Genomic DNA, 26,533 nt, shown 5'->3' on the forward strand with positions numbered 1-26,533 from the left:
TTATTTTTTAATACTTCAGCATTTTTCTATCTTTTATAATGTCACCTATTAACTTAGGCTTTAGAAAAAAAATTAAGTGATGACTGCCTTGCTTTCCAGTAATAAAAATTTGGTTAACAATAGAAGCAGACAGGCTCAGGCTCCCGATCTTCTTTATTCACTACACCACATATTACTCAGTAAACCTCAGAAATTGTATTTAGAGCTACTTCTTCCTCAAGTACTTTACCAGAGGTGGAAGCTCACAGGCTGACCTGAGTGTTTCCTCTTTCCCTTTTCTCAGTGTAATGGTGCCTATTGGATATACCCATAGGCAGTGAGATATTTGAAAACTAGCAAGGAAGAAAGAGCATCAATAATGCAGAGATTTAATAACCAGCCAGTGAGTTACTAGGATCTGTACGGTGTAAGAGGAAGAGGCTTTTAAATTAATAATGGGCATAGTACATTCCGTGGGAGCATGCACAGATAAACAGGTGTGACTTATGCGGTCAGTGCTTGCTTAGGATGCAGCTGCATGTTCCTTGGGTGGGTGGGGGGGCTCTTCCTGCTCTGCCTCCTGCCTCACTCCAGGCCTCCTTAGAGCTTACGAATGCTGTTCCTCCTATGTGTTCACAGAACCCTAAAGAGTATTTCATGAGCACAGTCTGTTATATACCTAGTACATACATATATGCCATGTTTAGCTTGAAAAATACACGATTTTATAAACTACCAAGTGTCTAAAAATGCTAAAAATGAAGCATGTGGCTTTCCCCAAAGGAAATTCAGAATCAAGAGAAATTTCCACTATTTTGCCACCGTCAGAGAGCACACACGTTCTCTGACATCACAGTGATAAAATGCTGCTGTCCTTTGGCGTAAGAGAGCTCCGATCTTTGAAAGACGGCTGGAATACCTCTCAGGGGCCAGGTGCTGACAATAGTCCCTCCATGAACTCCTTTACTTGCCTGTATATTCTCAGCTTACCTTGTGCTTGCTTTTATGTGGTTATTTCCCAGGGAGGATTAGTACTACAGAATGAAACACGACCTGGACGCAGGACTCGGGGTGGGGGGAAGAGGAGGTCTTGACTTTTGTGAATAAGGTGAGGCCGTACAGGCTACCTCTCTATTCCCTTTTTCTCTTAGGCTAGTATGGTCAGCTCATGTTTGGAAAGTGAGAGCTGTTACCTCTGATCGACCAATTCGATCTATGTTGGAAATATCATATACATCCGCCACCGCTGCTGTGTCCACACCACCCGTGCCACGCTTCTGGAGTCTCAGGTTTTCCAGGATCTTAGAGAAGCGTGGATCCTGGGACAAGAGACAGTACTTAGTGTCATAAGAAGCAAAACTGATTCACCATCATTGGCACATGGAATTAGTAAGAGATATAATGAGAGATAGTAACCGTCAATATTAAGCATATACTTACTGTGTACCATGGCACTATGCTAGAACTTTTAAACCTTACAACAACCTCTGAAGTGTAGGTACTGCTTTCATTCTCATTTCACAGATGAGGAAACTGAGGCTCAGAGGACTATAACTGATGAGGGTCACACAGCTCGAAGGTAGCAGAGCTGTTTTTAACTTCTATATGATTTTTGCCATTTGGATGCCAGCTTTGGTGAGTTGATTATTCATCTGTATAATCGTTTCACTGATAGAATTAAAATCATGATGTTAAATGACATCAAATCATTTTCTTAACATTGGAATAATTCTTCATTCTGTTTTTGGTAGGAAGCACATTTTCTAAAATGGTTTTCAAGTATTTGATTGGCTTGTGCTGTTGCAAAAGTGCTGGATGCCTACCAGAACGCTTTTTCCTTCTCCTCTACAGATGGAGCTGAGAAGGTGACCATTAGCTACATTCTTGCAAACAGAATGAACTTAAGTAATGTGTGCACTTCCAGGCCTAGGCTTTCAATCTGTACATGGTGGCACCTATATCCTCTCTCCCCTTCCCACAAGCTGCAACATGGGGCCTGGCGATGACCATGCTAAGAGGACAGTGCCCTAAGACCATGGTCTTCCCGGTGCAGTTCCCTGACCAGCAGCATCAAGTCACCTGGAAATTTGTTAAAAATGCAAATCTTTTCAGGTGGGCAATCTGTTTTGATAAGCCTCCAGGCAATTTTGATGCAGGCTGAAGTGGGAGAATCCCCTCCACTAGGAGAGGCAGAGACAGAAGGAACTCCCCGGAGCAGGGCAGAGCATCCCACCTGTCCTTCCTGACTTGTAGTGAGGAGAATTTAAACTTGTTACTCTTGAATCCACACCTCTTTCTTACAGCCCTTAATCTTTTATCCTAATACAAGTGTCTTTAGAATCTATGTTGGGTTACAGAATGAAGGAAGGGTTACAGAATGGTGATGATTTCTCCCTCCACAAAGAAGTCACATATGAGTTTATCCTGGTGGAACTCAAAAGGACTGTTGACTGCGTAACATTACCTTGCTGAGCTTTGGGATCCTAACGTGGACACCAGCCCGTAATCCTGTGCCAAGGTTCGAAGGGCAGGTCAGAATATATCCTAGTCGCTCATTCCACATGAACTCCCAGCCTCGCGCTTGGATTAAGCGTTCCACCTACAGCAGTGAACAAACGGAGTTCTTAAGTATCCATTTACTTGGTACATCCGCAACACCAGGGAGAGACATGTGTACTGTATGTCTGCCATGAGTGAGATTCAGGCAAATTTATATTACTTCCTTAATGGAAAAGGATACTTCTATCCAAATATTAAAATGAGTCAATTAAATTAGATGAAGCAGGTACAGCACTGAATGCAGTACTAGCACATCCTAAATATTCAATGAATGTCCGTTGCTGTTATTTTTCATACGAGAATAATAGGAGAATGTAGGAATTCTCAGCAGGTAAGGCTGTGGTCAGGTTACTTAGGAACATAGTTACATCCTGTACTGTCTCTATGCTTAGAATCACCAGGAGCACTGTTAAGGAAACTGGATCATAAGTAATGATCCACAGACTTCCCTGAACCATTCTGGACTGGGGAGAAGGGCAGAGGAGACTTTTTTTTTTTTAACTAGTAAATTCCTATTTTTGAAGCCCTGGCCTGGTAGTCCCGCCCTCAGAGAGTGCCATGATCCTAAAGAAAATTAGCCTCATCCTGGTAATCACCATAGTGTCTTCTGTTAAGAATGAAGAAGTGATTTCATTTTAATGAAAATTCAGAAATCTCTGGTAACATCTTACCTCTTTCAGTCCTCGACAGAATCGCTCAAATACTCTTTTCATATTGCCTCCTTTTTCCATAGAGATTACCCTGGTGTGGTCTTCCTCATTAATCCAGATGAGAAAGGTCTTGTCATAATTATGCCTAATGAAAGGAGAAATACGGTGTTGCGTGTCAAATCCATTTGTTTCAACACATGAAGATTCCCTTTACTCCTGTGGCTTCATTGCTTCATTTCACCTTCCTCATTCCTACAAAGCCCTAAGCTTTTTACTGTGCCTGAACAAGTGCTACAAAATAATGTTACCGTGACAGAACAAACAACAAGACCAACTCCAACCCTTAAAGATGTACTGTTTTTTTCCCCAACAAGAATATCATCTTCCCCAGTCCTTGGACAAGGAGGACAATAATTCAGCTATGGATAACATTTGGCTTTGGCACTAACAAGAGTATTCTAAGAGGCTCAACCAAAATCTTGTGGCGCTTCAAGAAAGTTTTTTTACCTGCAGCCCAGGAGGTTTGGGATGCAGAAGATCTCACATATGTTTACTGCCTAGATCCTGCCTATCCACACACACGGAGCATCTGCTCACGAACACACTTATCGCAGCTCCTTCGGAGAGTGTCAGAATAACCTACCAAAGTACACGGGAATCAAAGTGGACTGAGGACTTTGGCCAAGATAAAATACGTGTATACTCGATATCCATTCTTCCTTGTAGGGTTTTGCTTAAGTCCTCGAAACTTTTCATTTTCTGCTCTTTTGTTTTAAAGTCATGAAACAGATTCTCTGTGAGGTCAAATAATATGAAGCTAATTTTTCTTAAAAATAGTCTTTCTCATGCATAATTCATGCAAACCAGCGAACATTCTTACATATCTTAGATACATCACCATACTGTGGAATGACACACACACAAATTTCTACAGTCTCTCTCTCCCCCATTTAACTCAAGCCGGGCATGCTGTCAGCTGCGGCTCACAGCAACTGCAGGTTAGGAGAAGCAGGTGATCTGAAGGAGATCGTCTGTACACACTGCAAATGTGAAAATGCTGTGTCCATACCAGATTCCCCTGGCATCTGGCCAGTCACGGGCCATCCCAGCACATGTTAGTAAGGGGGATACTGGCTTATCAAATAGAAAGTGGTCCTGCAGGCCAGAACGGACAAAGCAGAAAGGAAAAAATGATGAGATCAGACACAACTACATGTGCCAGGTCTGTCAGACAGTGGTTCTCAGCCTTGGCCGCCCACTGGAACAACCTGGGTTTTTTTTTTTTTAAATATGAATGTTCCTGCCCCCCAGAGATTCTGTCCTAATTGTTATGGGGTGTGGCCTGGACAGTGGGATTTTTTAAAAGCTCTTCAGATGATTCTAGCTTACAGCTAAGGTTGAAATCCACTGGCTTAGCCCAGATGGAAACAATCACTATGAATTATATTTATCCACCAGCACCAATGCTATGCAGTGTTGGAGCAGGCAGTGAGTGAGGGACACGCTCCTGGAAAGGCTGGTATACACAGCCACCATTCTCTACATGTCCGGCATTAGTGGATCTCTTATTACTATCCTTCCTTTCACTAACAAGTATTGGAGATGTAAAACAATGGATTATAAATAAAAATATCTACCATTAATTCAATGCTCACCTTGCTCTATGCTATGTGTTTTTTTTTTTTCTTGAATCCTCACAACAGTAGGAGGCAAATATAATCATTTTATGAGTGAGGAAAACAGATTCAGAGAAAACAACCTCCCCAGTATCACATAGCTAGGAAGTGACAGAGCCTCGATTCAAACCTCGACCCATACGATTCCCAAGTTGTGCCTTAAACTATAGGAAAGTACTCTTCGTATCAAAACCAGTGTCGAGACTGTTTTTCTGTGTGTATACAGTAAGAACATAAATATGCATACCATATATTTAAATTTGATTACACTGAGGTAAGAAGTAAAGAAGATATGGAGAGGGAAGTCCTTTACAATCTAAGTGGAAGGGTTGGGAGACATTAGCCAGAACAGACTTTGTGGCCTTATGCTGGAAACCACAAGTGGCTGCTGGAGGCCGAGGAGGGCTTATGCTCTAACAGAGCAGGCCAAGGGCCTGACAGCTGCAGAGACCAGGAGACTGAGGCCCAGAGAGACCACAAAGCTAGCTCATTCAGTTTGGTAATGGGGCATATTTTGTGGCATTTGCATCTTATGAAATGACGAGATACTGTTTCTGTTTTGTGGTGGTTGTTGGTTTTTTTTTTTTTAAGTTATATCTAAAAGTTAATTTTGAAACTGCTATCCCTTTTTAGCTGGACCACAGGGAAAATAAGTAAAAGGACTTGAGTTTGTCTGCCCTAGTGTTAGAGGGAAGCTGTTGAGGACTCGTGGAGGCAGCAGAAATCCCAGAGCTGGCTCCAATAGGAGTCAGGGCAGGCCTTCCACCTCGATAATTTCCTTTCCAGATTTTCCTAGCTTCTAGGACTTTATTTGGGTGTGGCAATGGAGACCATCTTCAATAAGCAAAGGGATCTTCCATTTAACCTCCAGCCATGGATCTGCAACCCCCCCAGCTCCACAGTGGAGTTTCCTCTGATTTTAACCACAGACCATTTCTGTGGCTTGACCTAAAGTATTAAGGCCTCATTTTCCCATTTTTCTTCCTTATACTGCACAGGCTGAAGTCCCAGCAAGCTCCCCATGAGGTCTCATGGTGCCCATTAGGGTTCCAGGCACAGCCCCATCCCAGGCCAGGCCAGATGGGTCAAGGGCCACTCACATCTATGAGCCGCTGCTGGTCTTGCTCAGTCATCTCGGACAGCCTGTAGTAGCGGCCTGCCAGGTCCCCTTTGAGGCCTTCCAGGGCCGTGATGGCCACGTTCTCCACCTCCCTTCGCTCAGCCCGGCTGCAGGCAGGTGGCAGGCTCAGCCCGCGGATGCTGCGGCCTGTGCGCACCCGAGAGGACAGCACATAACGCTCATCAAACTGCCCATGGGTGATCTGCCGAAGCAGAGAGAGCATGGGGTTACCACGGCCAGCTGCCAACTACAGTCCCACCACCACCATGGGGTCCACCCCACTGACCTGCAGCACCCCGTGCAGGGGGCCCTCAGACCCTGTGCACAATATGCTGGACACATGTTGGAATTACAGGGGCAGGGGCACTGTAGCTAAGGGGCACAGCTACTTTATGCAGCGCCATCCAGAGTCCTTTACCACACTAGGTGTGGCATGAAAAAAAAGTAACTGCTTTAGGAAAGACAGGGTTCTCCCTGGCCAACACCACCCTACTGGCCCTTATTAAAGAAAACAAAGACTTCGGGACGTTTCTGACCTTCTCCTTGCCCCTCCAGGGAGTGTGCTGCGCAAGGGCCATCACAGAGCTTGCAGAGGGCATCTGACCCAGGGGAGTCGCCCTCCTCTCAGGTGCTCCTCACTTCAGGCTCTGGAGTGCCAGCTGCATGGGAAAGGAGAGGGGTCTGCAGCCTACCTTGGATGCGTCCAGATCCGTGGGGTGCTTCATCACCCTGGGGTCATAGCCATTGTGCCTTAGTTTGATGACAGGATCAAAAAGGTCAGCAAACACCTGTAGAAGGGAAGATGCATCTGTTTCCACTTTAATTGATTCATCTATTAAAAGGTGGTTCCTTTCATTTGCCCCTTCTTACCTTGAAGGCCAAAGCTGATGCCCTGCTCTGTCATTCTCAGTGTTACCACGCAGGAAACGGGGGTGGTAGATTGAAGGTCAATGAATAACAACAGGCCACCTCCCTAGTGATTCTGCCAAGCTTACTGCCATGAGACTGAGCCAGAAAATCTTGTGTCTCCCCCCAGCAGTTCTTGCCTTTATGAGATAAAAGAAGCTGCCAGAAGCAGTTTTGTGGTCAAAAGAGATAATCAGGTTCTAGGGTTTGAAAATAATAAATTCACGGAAAACCAGCTACACTGCAAGAAAAGTGCACAGCAGCAGTCAGGGCAAGGCCAGTACCTCTCACCCTGTGAGGTCCTTCCATAGCCCAAACTATCTTGTGCAAAATCTATTAAAAAAAAAAAAAAAAAAGAGCTTCAGGGATATCCTTTAGGTAAAATGATGTTAAGAGTAGTCACCACAGAGGACCTGCCACCTTTAGGGGCTGTGGGAAGTGGGTGGGCAGGGGGCGGGGGCAAACTGGGTCCAGGGAGCCAGGGTAGCACACTGCTGTATGTGAATGAACCACCAGTCCTGTTCATTCAGGAGGACCCATCCTCCTCTTTATGGCTGTTCTCCCAGAGAACTTCCCTGAGTGGTGTCGAGGTTGCTCTGTGACGAGTGCTGCCCTAGCAGCAGACTGTTCTATGCTTCTGTCCCAAGGATGAGGACACGGAGATCACAGGATTCCTCCAAGAGACTTGGTGAACTCAGTCATCTAGGCTACAATAATCAGTAATTCCCAAGCTAAAGACACAGACCGTCCTTCTTCCTCAATGAAGTCTAGCCACAAATACACCATCTCCTAAGGTCTTATTGATGAATACATATCACCAATAAATTACAAGTTGTTTTTTTTTTTTTTTTTCTGTACCAATTCATCCCCTTGACAGTCTCCGAGACCCTGTCATGGAACTCATCCTCCATGAGTGGGATACCAGAGCAGCAGCAAAGGAAGCCTTGTCCCTGGGAAGCGGTAGCCCTCCTTGTTCCAGAAAGCATTCCAGATGTTCCGCTGAAGCTGCCTTCCCTTTAGGAATGCCAGCCCCGCAGAGAAGAGAAGGACTCTGCACCCAGAGCATCCCCCCACCCCCATTCTGGAATCAGCAGCCAGTTTTTACCTCATACGACTCCTCGTCACCAGCCACCATGCCCACAGTCTTGATGAAGGGGTGGCCAGGGTTGTCCACTCCAGTCTGGATACACTGGTCCAGGGTGTAGCCGTTGGGCGTCGCCTTGTTGCGGAGCTTGGCATAGATGGCCGGGGTGAGGCACTCGGCCATGCAGTTGTTGTGCTTTCGCAGATCAGGGTAGTCTGCGCTGCAGGCGGAGGAGAGGGCCGCTCAGTGAGCACCGCCTGAGGGAGGCGGCCTGCGAAAGGACTTGGCTTCTGGCTGTCCTGCCACCAGGCTGTCTTTAGCCAGAGGGCATGGGGACACGTGGCTAGGAGTCATGACTTAAGTCAGCCAGATTAAAAAAAGAAAGTCCCCAGAACAGCCCGGGGGAAAAGGGGCGTGGCCCTGCTTAAGGATCCCATGCTGCTGGCTGCAGGAGCCCACACACCATGGCTTATTGGAAAGAGGAGATACAGTGAAAATGACAAAAATCAATGGACATCCCATGTGGCCTTTTTTCTTTTCTTTTTTTTTTTTTTTTTAACCCAGAAGTTCTGGTAAAATGCAACAAGCACATTGTGGTGCCTTAGGTCTGTGGTGGAGAGACTGGAAACCTGCAGGTAGAGGTACCTAGAAATTCCATTATTTATCTGTCCTCTACGCTGACATTCCAAGAGAGCAGATTCTGCTCTGTCGAGAGCAGTGACTGGCTACTGAAACAGGCATTCTGTAAATATCTGTCGGAACGGTACTACACAGAAGGCAATAAAGCAAGGCGCTCTCTGATCCCAGGCTGTGTACTAACCAAACAAAGGGGATTCTGTACCACCACAGGCTCAAACACCGGTCATCTCCCTTCAGGAGTTCCTGAAGTACGTGGTAGGTGTTGATAATTCCCTCAGAGATCTGGATCCCCACAAGAGCCAGCGACTGTATCTGAGAAGAACGGCAAGTCCTCCTCATCTGTCTCTACACCTGCCTCTGTGGGACCTTGTGGAGTCAGCGCCGCGTGCCAACTCTGCAGTGCATGCCGTCTCATCCGTGGCAAGGAGCCAAGGACTGGGAACTCCTGGCCATCTTCATGCCACTTTCCCACTTTCCATCTGCAGTGGCCTTTAAAGCTGGTACTTAATATCAGTACTACAACACCATTCTCCAGAAGGTGGGACAGCAGTGAGTGAAATGTGGGTCTGAAATCGGGGTCCTGGGGTTTGCATTTGGCTGGACTGGGTGTGTGAACTTGGGCACTGCTTCATTGTTCTAAGTCTCCGTTTTATCACAAAGGGATGCTAAGATGAATAAAACAGACACTCCCATGTACAGCAGTTAACACACATCAGAGTGCTCAACCGATATTCATCGTGAGTATTATTACTATTCAACTAGCTCCCCAGCTCTGGGCAGGAATGATGACACCGCACTGCCTCGGATTCACCACAGGCCACTGTGCTCCCTGCGTGTCGACAGTGATTGTCAGTTTGATCTGGTCCTTCTCAAAAGCAACAAGAAGGACACTTGCTGACAGTTTCTGGCAGGGGATAGCAGATTTCTGGCTGACACGTGGAGTTCTTACCTGGGCGGGAACAGCCTATGTTGCTCCCGAGCCTCGGCCCGCACGTTCTGCCGGTTCAGCAGATACCCAGTGGTTAGGGCACTGGTGCCCATGGTAGCAAGTAACAGAGAAGCATTGCGGCCAGTGAGCAACTTCGAGAAGGCACTGGCCATCCTTCCTCTTGGATGAGTGTCTGAAAGCAGAGAAAATGGATCAGACAAGCTCCCGGGGTGGACCCAAGCCACAGCCCAGCGATGGCCGGGCAAGAGAAAGGACTACAGGAAGCACTGTGCCTCTCTTTTGGTTTGGTTTTTCTCTTTCTTCCTTTCTCACCCATACCCCTTGACACTGCTTGGGGAGATGTGGGGAGGTGCAAACACTGTGAATGTCCAACTGCATGAAGTCCATGGCCATTTTCTCCAGTTAAGAATATGGGGAAAATAAACAGAGAATTTCTGCTGCTGGCTGTGTGACAGACCAGGTGCTCCTTTGGACCCCACCACTGCACAGGGAGGACAGCCTGAATAGGTCAGGTTCCTGGGCTTGGAAGAAGTAGAGGAAGTCTCTGAGTCCCACCCTCGCACCCTACTCCTTGCAAATGAGCTGGTGGCAGAGCTCAGGCTAACAAGCGAGGAGGTTTGGGTTGAGGATGGATGTCCATGTGAGCACTAAGGTCAGGTTACCAACAGTGGGGTGGAGAGCTCTATCTGTGACTCCCCTAGTGAGCTAGAACCCTTAAGAGGGGCACAAGTGGTCCAAGGTCACCAGACCCCCCAATCCCTGGCTCCCAGCAGAGGCAGAATAAAATCCTCTCTAAGGAAAGTATACTCAGTTTAGGCTCTGGTTTCCTACAGATGAAGATCAGGCAACAAGCTCTCAGTCAAAGATCAGGAGGAATTGGGGGTCACAGAGTCAAACTATCTTTTAAAAATGAAAAAGGAAATAAAGAGAAGATCATTAACAAAAGAACCACTAAAATATATACTTAGGAAGAAACAGACATTAGAAGGACAGCCTGAGATACACACAAAATGTAGAAAACATATGGAAGTGTTTGTTTAGATGTATACAGTATCAACAAAGAATGACAATCAGGATAAGCCCCTGCCCAGACAGATAGCCAGCTACGTCTGCTATTGCCCAGAGATGGGAAGGACCAGTTCCAGCATCACCCAGCAGGGAGCTATTTAATGTGGGTTGTTGAGTGTGGGACAGTAGAACAGGTCACTCTAAGTACTCTCTGTGATGCCCAAATACAGGGAGTATGGAATTTTTTCCCCTAATATTTAGAAGGTTCCAAGGACTCTGTCTCAAGATCCTCCAAGCTTAGCACCAGCAAAGAGCCCCCTGATGTGTATGGCTGTGGCTAAAAACCTGGGCCATCCAGTGGAAGACAGACTTTTAATAAGGTGAGGTTGGCATAGCCTTACACATAATTCTTATTATTGTTATGTTAGTCACAATACATCATTAGTTTTTGATGCAGTGTTCCAAGATTCATTGTTTACATATAACACCCAGTGCTCCATGTAATACGTGCCGTCCTTAATACCCACCACATAATTCTAAGAGCAGCCTTTTGAGGTCCACTTTCTTCCTGGATGTATTTGGGGAACTGCGATCAGTCTATGAACTATGATCAGTCTATGCTTCCAGAATCTCCACCTAGAACTCTCTATTTAACATCTGTTTGAGCAATATTAGGGAGAAACTTGAATATATCAACCAAAAGCATCAGAGTCCTTGAAAAAATTTAGGACTTTTTTTTTCCTACGCTAACCCAGGAAATCAGAGAGCCTTTCTTCTGTGCTAATGTCTAAAGACAATTCCCTGAGTCTTTTTTTGTTGTTGTTTAAAGATTTTATTTATTTGACAGAGAGAGAGATCACAAGCAGGCAGAGAGGCAGGCAGAGAGAGAGAGAGGAGGAAGCAGGATCCCCGCTGAGCGGAGAGCCCGATGCAGGGCTCGATCCCAGTACCCCAGGATCATGACCTGAGCCGAAGGCAGAGGCTTAACCCATGAGCCACCCAGGCGCCCTCAATTCCCCAAGTCTTAAAGGCAACAGAAATTAGTAAGCCTCAGACAAGATAAATGGGCCACTTTTTAAAGTTGTCCTAGGGATTTGGACTGGCCCAACATTAATTAATCTCATCACACGACTTTGGGCTATTACTGGTCTCCTTCCAAAAGTAGGTGAGGGCTCCTCTGAGAACTGTCCCACTACTTGCTGGCTCTTGCATGTGGCCGGCAGCACTGATGTATACCTTTCGGCTCTGTTTTACCTGCGTCCACACCCTCCGTCTCCTCCCTGAGCAGAAAGGCAAGGTCATCTGAGGTTTATCATAGAACTCATCAGAGTAAAGGAAGCTTTATCTAAATTCCTTTCAGGAAACATAAGGGCCAAAAAAAATAAGCTCGGGCAGCCTCAGACTAAGTCTATTTGTGTCTGAGCTTGACTCATATGGCTTGATCTTTATTTTTCTTTCCTTAACTTGCTTGGACACTGACATGTGTTCACATCAGAGTCTGTTTGAGAAGGCCAATCTTGAACAGAGTCAGGAGGAAGAGGAGGGCATGGTGTCATTTGCACCCCACTGACAACTGGTGCTCTTCACAGGTCTTCCACAGGAGAGGGATGTGCAGGTGGGTGTCTGACTCAAAACAGTCACTTTGACACGTCCTATCTATATTGTTTCCGGAAGTAATAATATTAATACACATCCAAGAGTTCTAACATTGTCCTCTTATCTGAGCCATGACGTAGGATTCCTGCCAATAATCCTGTGGAGGCTTTGCCTGCCACAGGCTAAGCAGCCCTGGAGCTCTAGTGCTTTTGCTTGGATTCCTTGTAGAGGATTGACACAGTCTCAACGTTTTGGTGACGTGAAGAATTCCGGCTTCCTTGCCTCTATGTTACTCTCTTTCCGGGACACACAGAAACACTGAATTTCACTGTTGAGATCCCAACCGATCACCTTCAGAGTGAGAGTGAACTAAGGGTCTCATCAGACAGGCTAGGGACCCTGGGAGCAGTTGCTCCCCAAAGACCCAGATCCAGGCTTGCAATAAAACCATTTTTCCGGGGCGCCTGGGTGGCTCAGTGGGTTAAAGCCTCTGCCTTCGGCGCAGGTCATGATCCCAGGGTCTTGAGATCAAGTCCCGCATCAGGTTCTCTGCTCAGCAGGGAGCCTGCTTCCTCCTCTTTCTCTCTGTCTGCCTCTCTGCCTACTTGTGATCTCTGTCAAATAAATAAATAAAATAATTTTTTAAAAACATTTTTCCTTGTGACTAAATGATATCTCTGCTGTGTGTCAAAAAGTTAGTCTGTGAAAAGCTGCACAAGCACATCATTGCTTTGTCTTACAGACTGTGTGACCTGGGAGCCCCCATATGTTCCCTAAGCACTATCTGCAGCTGGAGCCTCTGCCTCCAAGAGGCTGGATTTGTTACTTGCATCGATGGTGAGATGGTGGGTAACTGTGGCATAGGTGAAGCTGGAGAAAGGTATGTAAGAGATAGCCCATGTGTGCCAAAGTGGTCGTGCTTCGGCTTGCCTAGTTTCCAAATGTGGTGGTTCTGTAAGTCAGTCTATCTCTGGTGAAGCCACCAGGACCAAAGTTTTAATGCCTAAAGCAATCTGAGGCTTCCAGCAAAGCTTTTTGATTTTTTTTGATTCTCTCCCTGCCATAGGCATTAGTATAACCTACTGAACTGTTCCGTGAGGACATGGTCGGAGAGAGGAGACAGACAAGGCGCCGGAACAGCTATGGTGCTTCTCTAGGGACAAAGGCCTTAGCATCCAGACACCCTTAGGAGGGGGAGTGGCCTCTTCTTTAAAGCTTGGCTTTTGTGGTTCTTTCTGCCTGACAGCTTGCTTGAAGTTAGGCATCATTCCCAGTTTCTCTGAATTACACCCTGTTCGTTTTCTTCTTGGCACTCATGCCCACCTCTCATTTTATCTGCTTTGCGTACTGACCATCTCTCCCCCAAAGCAAGGAACTTGGTTTCTTTTGCTCACCGCTGTATCATCATTGCCTAGCACAGCACCTGGTACTTGGTGGGCTCTCAGTAGCCTTATTTAATAAATGCTTTCTGCACTGCTTGCTGGTGGAGGAAGCCACTCTAGGCTTGCCAGGACCCATACAAGAATGCTAGTGTCAGCTGATTGGGCACAGTGGGGGCTGTGAGGCCGGAGAACTGGGCCAGTCAGAGGGCGAGTGATGGTCCCAGGGGCACAGGCAGTGAAGAAGTTCGGAAGCCAGCTTAACTCAGCCTTAGGATACCCAGTGGTCAGTGTTCCCCAGGAGCAGGATCCGGACTTATTTTGGGGGAAAGAGGCAAATGTCAACTAAATAAATTCACTGGGAATTTTATGAAAGCTCACACAGCACCAGTACACACACATTCAGGGTCTGCCATGGGGCGCACGCAGAACACCCGGGACACAGTGCACCAGCCTGACTTTCAGGTTAAGAGCTCTAGAGCTCCATACTGAGCTCTCTGATCGATCTCTTATTAAACACACACACAGCATAGAGCTAACATATTCTAGTACAGATATATAAAATATATCCTATGTAGGAGAGTTGTATTTTAAAATACCAAAACAGAGAGGGAGGCAAACTGTAAGAGACGGCTAATCATAGGAAACAAACTGAGGGGTGCTGGAGGGGAGAGGGGTTGGAGGACGGGGTAACTGGGTGATGGGCATTAACGAGGGCACGTGATGTAATGAGCAGTGGGTGTTATATGACAGATGAATCACTAAATTCTACCCCTGAAATGAATAATACACTATGCAATAACTAAGTTGAATTTAAATTTAAAAAACTTAAAATAAAATCAGTTTACTTACTGTGTTTTTGTGCTGGCGCCATAAGCCATACTCATTTGTTTCAGTAAAATTATTGCAGTTTGGTTAAGTATTGCTTCTCACTGCCCCTCGAGTTTGGACTTTACTGTCCTTCTTTCCTGTGTCTGAACCAGCGCCTGGTGCCTCAGTCCCCACAAAACTTCTAGCCCAAGGTGACTGCTTGCTGTCTGAGCTCCCACAGCACTCCTGGGCTGCTCACTCATCGCCACGTACGCTGCACAGGTGTTTGACACCTGTTGGTGAGCCCAACTATCCTGTAGCTCTTGTCAGGATAAGGAACTGCCCACTATGCGCTTTCTTCCCATCCGACGGCTAAAATCTTCAAGTACAAGAACCTACCTACCTGTCACAGATCATTGCACATAGTAGCTGCTCAATAAACATTTCTTCTCTGACTTATTTTTAAGCTATGCTTTGCCTGATTTCCAGAAGAAATAACTTTTACCAGCTTCCTGCTTATCTCTCTTCAGACAATGCATGTAGGTCTCCTGGAGAGGAACCTTATCCTTGGGCTATTCCCCCAGGCACCTTTCCCCCTCTGGCCTGGCTCCTTTGCTCCCAAGCACTTCTCACTTTTAATTTGCTATAAAGCTCGGGCCTGGTATCTAAGCCAACTTAGGGTCAAGTTTGACCTAGGAAGCCAGCTTACAAAACTAGGGAAAAAAACCTATTTACATTACATTAAACACATCCCTTTCAGCTATTGATTTTGGAAATCCTATCATAAAAGCAACCAGGCAAGCCTGGTAGGATGGATTTCAGCATTTCCCTGCTCAGGTTCCGGGTCTCCACAAGCTGCCAAGAGCAGAGCAGCCCAATGCAGGCTCCTCGTCTCTCAACCCTAACAGGCCGGCTCCGTAGGCGCCCACGCGGCCCGACCTCGCCTGTTTCCCAGGGAGATCTGGTACAGGGTGTCCCACAGCTAACAGATGGAGCCTCCCAGCAAAGCATGAAGCCTCACGTGCATGTCCTTCCTTCCATCAGGAATCTTTTGACTGAGTAGGCAGGTGGGGAAGGAAGAGGCAGATGAGAAACCAGCGTTGGGTATCGGAGAAATTTAACTAAAATCTGTCATCCAGAAATTCCTCTCCACAAAATACAGGAAAGAATCTTTATCACCAAGCATTAAGGCAGGCTGTGATGCACCTCCCAGGCAGTCCACTAAAGAAATTGCAACAATAGAACAAAACCTTACCCTTTTAGAGAACCAGGCTGATAGAACCTGTCTGCGTACATGTTCTCGAGGTAACTCAGGTAAGACATGACAGCACTATTTGTCACACAGCGCTTACTCCAAGTTCACCCGAAATTGGGGTGGCCGTTTGTGTTAGCTAATTGCCTTCGGCCAAAGGAAAAATAAGCTTTTCCTGTCTCTTCGACAGCAGGTAATTTTACAACTTGGAGCCTGGCACCTAAGTTGAACCACTAGCATCACCCACCCCCCCTGCCAGGGGCAGATCTTCCTTAATATGTACATTTCAAAGAGATGGCTCCCAGGCTCTTGAGAAAAACATTTCTAGGTTGTAAAACTGCTGGAGGCTCACTTCCTCTTAAAGAGATTTATATACATCTCAAAGGGACAGAGAAAGAATTTAGGATATTTAGAAAACTTGGAAATATCCTAAGAAAAGGGGAGCGATGGTTTAGTTACTTCCCTTCCCTCACGTGGAGGGAGTACTGTGTCAGGAGCCCAGCAGAGCTCCAGCAAGGGTGGACATCCCTCAGAACTGATCCCACAGTTTGAAGAGACAAGACCCAAAGACCATAGGATGGGGTCATAATTTTTATTGGTTCTCAAGCTCACTGGCCTGCACATGAAGATTTGTAATAAATGCCGGGTAAAAGAGAGAATGATCATAGAGACCCCAAGTCAGAAGGGGTCATTTAGCTCAGCCTGAATGCAGTCACCCCTATACCTTCAGCCCTCCTTAAACACTAGCAGAGCTGGGCATCTTACCACTTCCTAAGGCAACCCATTTGACCACTGGACAACAGTAATCATTAAAAATTTCCCCACATTTTCATAAGGAGGGGAATCAAAATTAGTGTTTTCAAAGCCAAGTACTTCTCCACAGTAACCCCAAGGAGCAGCTATCTTGCCCTCTGTCACAGATGAGGGAACTTAAAAACAGAGAGGTCAACTAAAAGCCCAAGGTCACACAGATAAAGGAAAAGCACATACGGTGTTTCAGTAGCCACTCATTTAAATGAGGATCCTGTTTTTACTTAGAAGATTTAATAATAAACAATATTACAGTATGTTGGGATGGAGCCGACCCCCTCATCTCCCAAGGAATACAGCGGCCAGCCAATTCTAGCTGCCTTGGTCCCTCGTGGTTTCTCAGGGATACTGAATGGTTTTTCTCAGTCAGCGTTTCCACTGGGAGCTCTGGGCCAAGGTGCAAACCAGTACACAGGCATCGTTCTCCCCCACCCCCAGAGGGGAAGCAACACCAGAGGGTGAACCCTCAGGGCTTCCTCCACCCTCTAGGAATACCACTGACCATGGACTTCCAAAAGCAGTCAGATGTGTGGGCCAAAGTCACCATGAATGACACCCAACATGCTTCAGGTGGAAAGGAGTCACAGTGGGCAGTGATGAAGGGAGAGGGAAGACAGGACAGTGAGGTGAAGACAGATATCTTATTATTTATTTGTTGGATAAATATTTAAGTGCTTATTATGGGGCAGTTTTTACAGTGCTCACCGTCTGAGGGGAGAACTCCTGTGAAGCCCTTGTTACGTTGGGCTTGGTGGTTATTACCCCCCTTCAGTCCTCACAACACACCCATGAGGTTGATGCGCTTACTGTCCCCATTTCACAGACAGGCAAATGGAGGTAAAGGAAGGTAACAGAGCTGGCCCCAGACCACAAAGTTCGTGAGTGGCCATGCTGGAATTCAAGGCCAGCAGTCCTTTCTCCCAGTCCGCAGTCGTAACCTGCTCCCCTCCTGGGCCAAGACAAGTCACAGGATAGGTGTTCTGCCACGGGAGCCAGAGCCCCGTGGGAGCTCCTGGGAGGGCATGGTCTGGTCTGGTTTGAGCCCACACTGCTCAACTACACTGTGCGTGTCTGATTTTAGTCAGACCAACGTATTGCTTGCCCCCACCAGCCCCGTGACTAGTACCAGGTCCCAAACAACAAAAGATCCGAGCAGAAACAATGACTAAACACCACATACCCATGTCCATAAACAGATGGCTATGGAAGCCCGCCTGATGGCCTCTTTGTGGCCATGCGCTTTCCAGGCATCTTCCAGATGGGAGAATAGCCACTGCCCTCAGCCTACACCAGATTTAATTGACCTGTAAATGCTGCAGAGGGGAAGGGAGGAATGAAGGCTAATTCTACCCCTGTTCTATGCCTAGGTCCAAATTCTTCATGGTGAGGGCATGGCATCCTGCACCACAGTCACTGATCTAAATTTGGCTTTGGAGGGACTCTATAAAAAACAATTGTCCTGAAATTTAGAGAGCTAGATTAAACCAGGACTGAATCTGCCTAGGATTTGTGGTGGCTGACTATCCCCAAAGGCCCCAGGAAAACCCATGATGTGGGGACAACCCTGACTGATTCTAGATTCCAGAATACTTGGAGCTTCCAGGGACAGATCTGAATGAGGCCAACCCAACCACTCATGAGTGGCCTATGCAAAGTGTGGACGCAGCCTCCACAATGGAGAAGGTCACTTCGCAGCCTGAGAGCTAGCCCTGAATCTCGTTTATTCATTCATCCATTTGTCCACCTGTCTGGCTGTCTATCCAACCATTCAACAACATCAGAGAATCAATCCCTGTGTCAGATTCTGGGGCTGCCCTCCAGAAGCTTCTGGTCTGGAATAGGAGAGAGATCATTGTAAAAACAGATCATTCGAATAAAAAGTGACATGAGCAAAGATAATTAACAGGGGAGAAGACCCAAGTCTACCTGATCTATCAAGGAGATTTTTCTCAAGAAGGTAAAAAATTGAGGGTTAGCATTTAGAATGCTTTTGGCATGTTGACAGAGAAATTTTGATTAAGAAAATTTAAGTTTAGGGCGCCTGGGTGGCTCAGTGGGTTAAGCCGCTGCCTTCGGCTCAGGTCATGATCTCAGGGTCCTGGGATCGAGTCCCACATCGGGCTCTCTGCTCAGCAGGGAGCCTGCTTTCTCCTCTCTCTCTGCCTGCCTCTCTGCCTACTTGTGATCTCTGTCTGTCAAATAAATAAATAAAATCTTTAAAAAAAAAAAAAAAGAAAATTTAAGTTTATATTTTCTATGCCTGTATTTTATTTTTCTAGTCATTGTACTTTATTATGTACTTTATTACGTATCATGTACTTTATCATGTTTTATAAATGTATTGGTCTGTGATGGATTAGAAATTAATGACAGCTTTTTCTGCAGACAGTTTGAGAAGTGCTGCTCAGTTTCCTTATCTGTATGATGGGGCTAATCATAGGACCTACTCAGAGGTTTTGTGAGGATTAAATGATCCCTCAGCACAAATGCTGACATAGAGGGAACAGGCAGTAAGTGTTAGAAGTTCTTGTGGCTAATGTTACTAAATTGGTAAATTGGTGAGAAAGGGAGAGGGGTCTAGAGGCAGGGAAATCAGGTCCTAGTGTCCTGAATAAACTAGGCAGGAGATGTTCCAGGCTTCAGCCATGGTGGTGGGAAGGCTACTTGGAGATAAATGAAGAAGTTCCAAGATACTTAGTGAGTGGACTCAGGGGGCTTTTGGGACAAGTCAGATGTGGGCATGAGAGTCATAAAGGAGTCTTGGAAGACTCCCAGGTTTCTGACTTGAGGATTTCACTTGACTGGGAATCCTGGCTGGGGAGCAAGCAGGTTTGGAGTACAGGCTAGGACAGGATGATCAGGTTGAACTGGAGATAACTGGAGATAAAAGGAATGACCTTCCTTTTCTAAGTAAGCTCTACACCAGACACTGGGCTTGAATTCACAACCCCAAGATCAAAGGTCACAGGCTCTCTGAGTGAGCCAGCCAGGTGCCCCAGGACGTAATATATTTTCACGTGATTGAGGCCTCATGAGAGAGGTCTAGACTGGAAAGGGTGGCAATTGTCTGACCATCCACCTGTTCCTAAATCCTCTCATTGGGCTTCCCTGGGGGCTCACCCTCCTTGGATACCAACGGTGACAGCGAACTAGTGGCCATGAACAGATGCCGCTATAGCACCATGACCAGAGGCTCTGAAGCCCGGAAGTCTGGATTTGAATCCAGTTCTGCCACTTACAGTTCTCTATTGTCCTGAGAAATTTACTTTCCTTTCATGTCTTCGTTTTTCTCAAATTTAAAGTGAAAGTAATAATAAGGATGAAAAATGAGTACAGAATTTGTGTAGTCCCTCTAGCTGATGTCACAGGGTTTGAGGGCATTCTCCCTTCACCTCAGCAAACAGCTTCGTCCAAGGGAAGTGGCCTGAGGGCTTCCTCACTCCTTATGACTGACAGAATTATCAACTGAACACACTTGCAAACATCCGCCAGCGACATGGACGGGCCCAAGGGGGTGATTATAGAGTCTGCCTGGAGTCCCACAGGTCCTTCCCAGGGATGCTTTTGTGTGACACCCTCTGGCCTGCCCCTCAGGCTGTCTTCCTGAGTCAAGCTGTCTCCTAGGGCCTTCCTGGGCGTGCTTAGCCAAGATGGACCCTTGTCCCTAGCCTCCTTGTCCCTAGTCTCGTGAGGATGGCCTGGCAGGCTGGGCCTATTCCTGCCTATCAGACTGAACCCCTTCTGTGCCTATGTTTTCCTCCCAGGAACCCTCATTTCCTTTGGTCCTGATACCTTCTCCTTCTAGGCCCCCTCCTCAGGGACTTCTCAGGCCTGCTGCTTGCCCAGGGCACCCCGAGCTGGAGAGCAAGAGCTTTTCTGCAGGCCAGTTACACGTAGCTGCTCCAAGTCGGAAATTTTGCTCCTGCGGAGATCATTAAATAAGGGCTCATGCTATACAGAAGGTGCTCAGACATGTGAAAAGATGCTCACCACCATTAGTCCCCAGGGAAATGCTAATCAACTATAATGAGATGACACCTTATACCTATCAGAGTGGCTAGAATCAAAGGGACCAGAAATAACAGGTATTGACAAATGTGGAAAAAAAGGAACCCTTTGCACCCTTGTTGGTAGAATACAAACTGGTGTGGCCACTGTGGAAGACCGTATGCGGGTTCCTCAAAACTCAAAATAGAAATATCACAGGATTCAGTAATTTTGCTACTAGGTACTTACCCAAAGAAAATGAACACTAATTCAAAAAGACTTCTATTTACAATATGTACTTCTATTTACAATATGTACAAATTGTACTTCTATTTACAATAGCCCAGAATATGGAAGCAACCCAAGTGCCCATCCATAGGTGAACAGATAAAGAAGAGTGGTATGTGTACACACGTACACACACACACACACACACACACACACACACACACACAGGAATATTACTCAGCCATAAAAAGGGAGATCTTGCCATTTGCAACAATACGGATGGCCCCAAAGGGTATAACGTTAAGTGGAATAAGTCAAACAGAGAAAAATACCGCATGATTTTACTTATATTTTGGAATACAAGAAATAAAACTTAACAAAGAAGAAAAGAGAAAACAAACAAACCAGACTCAAATACAGAGAACAAACTGGTAGTTGCCAGAAGGGAGATGGGTGGGGGACGAAGAGGTATATAATTTCAGGTTTGAAATAAGTTGCAGAGATGAAAAGTACAGCACAGGGAATTTAGTCCGTAATACTGAAAGCACTGTTTGCCGACTGATGGTCCCTACGTTTACCGTGGTGAGCACGGAGTCATGTACAGAATTGTTCAGTCGTTATGTTGCACACCTGAAACTAACACTGTTAGTTTGTAACATGTTAATTATACTTCAGTACAAAAATACTTCAGTACACAAAGTTAGTTATACTTCAGTACAAGTATAACATGTTAGTTATACTTCAGTACAAAAATAAAATCAAGAAAATTATTTGTGAGGATATGGGGAAAAGAGAACTTTTGTGCACTGTTGGCGGGAACGTAAAACGGTGTGGAGAGAACTCAAAAATGAAAAAACAGAACTACCATATGATCCAGCATTGCTACTTTTGGTTCTATGTTCAAAGGACACACAATCAGTACTCCAAAGAGAAATCTGCATTTTCATGTACAGTACAGCATTGTTCATAACAGCCACAATATGAAACAGCACAGTGTCTGCCAGCGGACGAATGGATAAAGATGTATGTATACAATGGCGTAGTATTTAGCCATGAGAAATAAGGACATCGTGCCCTTTGCTACAACATGGGTGAACCTTGAGGACCTTATGTAGGTGATGTACGTCAGACAAAGAAGGATGCTGTATGACAACCCACAGAATCTAAAAAGGTAAACTCAGAGAAACAGAGCAGAGTGGTGGCTCCTAGGGAATGGGGACTGGAGGAAATGGAGAGATGTTGGTTCAAGGTTGTTTCTACTTGTAAAAAATTTCTGAGTATTTAAGGTATAGTGTAACAGTGATAATTAATATTACTGTAGGATATCCTTGAAAGTTGCTGAGAGAGGAAATCTTAAATGTTCTCACCACAAAATAGAAATGGTAATTACGTGACGGGATAGAGGTATTAGCGCATGCTGTGACAACAATCATTTTACACTAGACACTTGTATCCAATGAGCATGTTCAAGTTAGACAATGTTACATGCCCGTTACATCTCAATGAAGCTGGAGAGAGCAATAAATAAAGGCCCATGCAAAGGGCAAGGATAGGCCTTCTTTTGGTCTTAAAAGGCTCCTGCTGAGTAATGCTGAGGAGGGGTAGGGAGGCAGGAGGTGAGAGAGGGTGCAGCTCTGCAGAGCCCGCCCCTTACTGGCTGTGATCCTGGCTTGTAACAACCTGACTTGCTCAGTGAAATGCTACAACCATTTTGGAAAGTGAACAAAGAAAACACTTAGAACTCCTCTATGACTACTGTATTGAAAAGCATCAGGGCTACAATCTGGCAGAATCCCTGGGCTCCACACCAGGGAAAGTTTCTATCTGGGCTGCAAGTTCACACCAAAAGGCAATAACACTGTGTTTGTTGCTACTAGCCCTCTCCGTTAAAAAATAAGAATCACCATCATAAGTCCTTTGGTCACAGTGCCCAAGAGCTGTTTTTGTCTCTCTCTACTAAGCAGGCATACTAGGAGTCTGGGTCCTAGTCTAAGGGTTTTATTGGGTTCTGTCACATCCTATTATGTGGAGGCCTTGGGTTCTGTCACTACCTCTGGACATTCCTGGTCTTCCTGAATATTCTGGATAAAGATGCCGTGAGTGCCTTTCTGCTGACTCCAAGTTATTTCTGATCCAACTGTATGTGGCGTCCACGTGTTTGAACTCGTTGGGGCTGGAGGGCAGTGGAGGGCAAGGGGAGGACCACGGGTCAGCTTTCTTCCAGAGAGTCACCCCAAAACGGGGACATCCTTGGGGTTGGAGCAGCTCCACAGAAAACTCTGAACAAATACCCATGATCCCCTACTAGGCCCCCAGAAAATGTCTGCCCCCTCCCAGTTCTCCCAGAGAGCAAAGGGTTCAAGTTACTTCACCACCGCTAGATATACTGCCACCCCTGGGCACCAGTGTCACCTCTGTTCTATTCGGCAAGTAGAAAGTCACAAGCAGGAGATATTTATATAGTCCTTCCCTGTAAACCAGAGGCCTTTCCTAGGGCTCCTGATATCATACATTTACAACCATTACCAGACTCATCTCTCACAGGTAGTCAGTTAAGAACCATCTAGTTCTGTGAGATACTCTAGAAGAGTGGGTGCCTTCTTCCCTGACCAAGGAAAGAATTCTGTGTGGCTTCAAGACAGGGGTGGGAGTGACCTCCAAGAGTCACCTTCAGGACTGGCTCACTGCAGGATTCCTGGCTCAGTGGGCAGGAACTCCCAGCTGACACATAGATGAGAAATGGCTGCTCCAAGCTGTGGTGGAGATGGAGACCCGGGGCCTCTGTCTCAGAACCAGTTCTCTTCCTGCCTCTGAATACCCAGGGCTCCCCATTCCTCATCCCACCTACCAACCCGTGATTTTCTGGACCTTCCTCGGTCACCCCTTTAGGAAAACGAACCTGGCCTATGGCCCGTTCTCTAAGGATAGGATTTCATCATGAACTGGCAGAGTCTGTGGAGACAGGTGGCCCTCATGCTCTTCGCTGAAATGGAGCCTTAGCCCACAGAAGGGTTAACTCTAAAGCCTGGGTTTGGGGGAAAAGCACCTCTAAGTGTGGAGGCGGAAGTGGAGCGTCCACACAGCTACCACCACCCAAATATCCTCTCAGAGCCTGCCCAGTCAGGAAGCCCTCTTGCCAAGTACTGGTGGTGGTTGTGTTCTTCTCTTTGAGCAGAGTTAGCTGAACAAGGACACAAATTCAAAAACAGAGGAGAAGTGGCACTTCTGGAAACAGCACAGCGGCTGACGGAGCATAACCTTGTCACAAGGGCGCTAACTGCCACCTCACGTGATTCCAGTTGCCCCATGCTCAAGGTCACAGAGCCCAGGGCAGCGGGGGAGGGAAGGTCTAAAGGGCAACACCGACAAGAGCTGAGGGAGGGTGGCTTGTTCTGGTGGCACATGTCACCCTCCACGCCCACCAGAACACAGGCAGCCATCCACTCAAGAGACCAAAGCAGGGTTGACCGAAAGCCCCCGGGAGCCAACCACGTGAACAAGCAAACAGGAAACACATTTTGCCACAGGTGAAGCACGTTTAGGCCAACTGGACAACAGGTTTACCTCCGCTGGGGGCAAAACAGTTGCGTGGCTCGTGATTAATGGATTCGTGATTTCAGAAATGAATCTCTAGCCATAGTATTAGCTAATTTAAATTGGGTCCAGCTGTTGGGTTAATTAGTAATTAGCTTCGAGACCCTCAAGATGTTCATTTTCCACTTACTTATCCCCCAGTCATTGTTTTGATGCCGCTGAGGTCGAAAATCATCCCCAGAAACGAACGGATTAGTTGAAGGTTAAGGTTCCAAATGCAGAGTCATTTAGATACTCCGTTAAGAAAAATTCCTAATTCGCCGTCCAAAACAAGCCGACCAGCAAGGTGCTGAGAGCAGCGCCTCACCGCTGAGCTGTTGCGGGGGACGGTCGCCTGCGCCTGTGTGCGGGGAAGAGCGGGCCGCAGGGCGCGCGCTCTGGCGGCTCATCTAGGGGTCACCACGAAGCCCTCACCCGGGAGCAGCGCCCCTAAGAGCTGTTACCGCTGTCCTCCGAGGTCCCGCCCGCAGCCCTCGGTCCCCTGCTCACGAGGCGCCTCACACCGGCTCTAGCAATGCGCCCCGCTTGGCAGGTATAAAGTCGGGTTTCAGGGGCCCACTGACCTTGGAGCCGGAGTCTCCCACGTCCCGCTGCCCGCAACAGCTGAGAAGTGTAACCGCAGCTGGCCGCCTTGGCCTTGAAAAGGCTCCGGGCTGGGCGGGGCGGGGGCCCATGTCAGCCAATCCCGTGTCTGCCGTCGGACGTCAGGGCGCACAGGCTCCCGCGGCGGTGCCCTTGAAGGCCGGCGTCTGACTCTTCCCCTGGGTCCTGGGCTTTCCAGCACCTGCCCTTTCTCCCGAACGTTGCCCTCCCCCACGTCCCGTCCCGGAGGCCGCGGCTCCCCGGGCTGTGCCAGGTTCCGGGCCTGCAGCCTGGCTTCCCGGACCGCTCAGCCCCGCAGCACCGGCTTCGGCTTCGGCTTCGGGGTGGAAGCGTCGGCAGGGGGGCTGCCGCACCTGTTAGGGGATTTGTTTCCAAGTTCCCTCTGCAGCCCCATCCCGCGAGGGAGGAAGGGGGTGGCGGCTGGCTCTGGAGGATGACTTTGTCCGCGCGCCCCAGCTGAGGGCTGAGAGGTAGAAGATGCGTAAAGCTCCCGCTTCCCCGCTGCGAACCAGGCTCTGAGCCAGGGGCCAGAAGGATGTCCTTCTAACTTGTTGTCTAGGGCCTGGATTCAGGGACGACAATCACGTTGCTCTTTTAGATCAAGCCATCTGAAGTAGACTGCTGGACGATTTCCCTTTCAGTCCGCACCAGTTTAATGCATCACCCAGAAGGCCCTGCAGGCCACATCCCTGCTGAAAATAGCCCTCCTTGGGACCTGCGCCCCAAACCAGAAAGGTTGACTGTAAATAGCAGTGACCCACGAGGACTTGGGCTGCAGCCCTGACATTTCAGAGAGAGCTGCCCAGGTCTCTGGCGATGGTCACGTACCCAGCCTCTATGGCCAGGTGCACATCACCAGCTGGTTCCTTTCCCTTTTTTTCTTAGGGTCCAGCCGGGAGCAGGGGATAGAGCCCAGAAATAACTTCCCAGCTAGAATGGTTCTTTTTCAGAGTTTCTGCTTCTTTTAATTATGACCCAAAGCAAAAATACATGTTACCTTTGCATGGGGTTACTGACTGGGAGGGTGCATGAGGGGACAATCTGGGGTCTGGGAAGCTTCCTGATTTGGGGGTGACTGGATGGGTGCAAACGTGTCTAAAAATTCCTCAAGCTGTGCCCATAGGATTCAGGCACCTTACTGAGTATTGGCCATATGTCAGTTAATATATATGCTATCATTTTGACCTAGCTTACACCGAATTGAAATTTTTACGAAGCCATATTTATCCTTTCTTCATATGATATACTCAGATATTTTCTAGGCTCTTCTATGTTATCTCATTAAAACATTGACAGATTTGGAACAACCAAACTGATTGCATGATCTTCTAGAGTCAGAGTTCCCAGTTTGCACATTCTGTTATAAGGGACCATGGTCTCTCCAGCCCCTGGGGGCCTCCCCCAGCAGAACGGGCAGCAAATTAGAGGTCTCCAGGGCTGACGAGCTGCTTAGTAGACTGGGTTCTGCGGGTTGGGGTTAGGGTTAAGGTGGTGTGTGTTGGGGAGGGGGGTAGTTTAGGCTTATTTCTTCCTAAAATAACTCTTTTGCAGGCACACTGTTTCCAGGCATTTCAGATTTCAGGCACCAACTGAAATAAACCCAGTGACCCTGAAGGAACCCAGATCCCAGACCCAGAAAATGATGAAGCTTTGACGAACATGGAGAGGTCGAGTTTAAAGAACAGCAGTTACATTGGGAAACTC

The 26,533-nt window shown here is 47.2% G+C and overlaps 1 protein-coding gene and 1 long non-coding RNA gene across 2 annotated transcripts in view; one reads left to right on the forward strand and one right to left on the reverse strand.

Annotated features, from left to right (window-relative positions):
- CKMT2 (creatine kinase, mitochondrial 2) overlaps positions 1-25,120 on the reverse strand; it is a 29,549-nt gene extending 4,429 nt beyond the window's left edge. Inside the window, exons 1-9 of the mRNA XM_032334846.1 lie at positions 24,790-25,120; positions 9,563-9,734; positions 7,996-8,194; positions 6,677-6,772; positions 5,965-6,186; positions 4,258-4,343; positions 3,210-3,333; positions 2,444-2,578; positions 1,173-1,298 (exon numbers count right to left, since the gene is read on the reverse strand). Coding sequence (XP_032190737.1) covers positions 1,173-1,298; positions 2,444-2,578; positions 3,210-3,333; positions 4,258-4,343; positions 5,965-6,186; positions 6,677-6,772; positions 7,996-8,194; positions 9,563-9,714 — 1,140 coding nt within the window. The 5' untranslated portion in view covers positions 9,715-9,734; positions 24,790-25,120. The remainder of the gene's footprint in view (positions 1-1,172; positions 1,299-2,443; positions 2,579-3,209; positions 3,334-4,257; positions 4,344-5,964; positions 6,187-6,676; positions 6,773-7,995; positions 8,195-9,562; positions 9,735-24,789) is intronic.
- On the forward strand, positions 1,294-4,836 carry LOC116585485. The gene is made up of 2 exons (XR_004283660.1): positions 1,294-1,614; positions 2,337-4,836. It is a non-coding gene; the product is annotated as an uncharacterized LOC116585485 (long non-coding RNA).
- Positions 25,121-26,533: the final 1,413 nt, after the last annotated feature.

This window comes from Mustela erminea, chromosome 3 (genome assembly GCF_009829155.1).
Source record: "Mustela erminea isolate mMusErm1 chromosome 3, mMusErm1.Pri, whole genome shotgun sequence".
Lineage (NCBI taxonomy): Eukaryota > Metazoa > Chordata > Mammalia > Carnivora > Mustelidae > Mustela > Mustela erminea.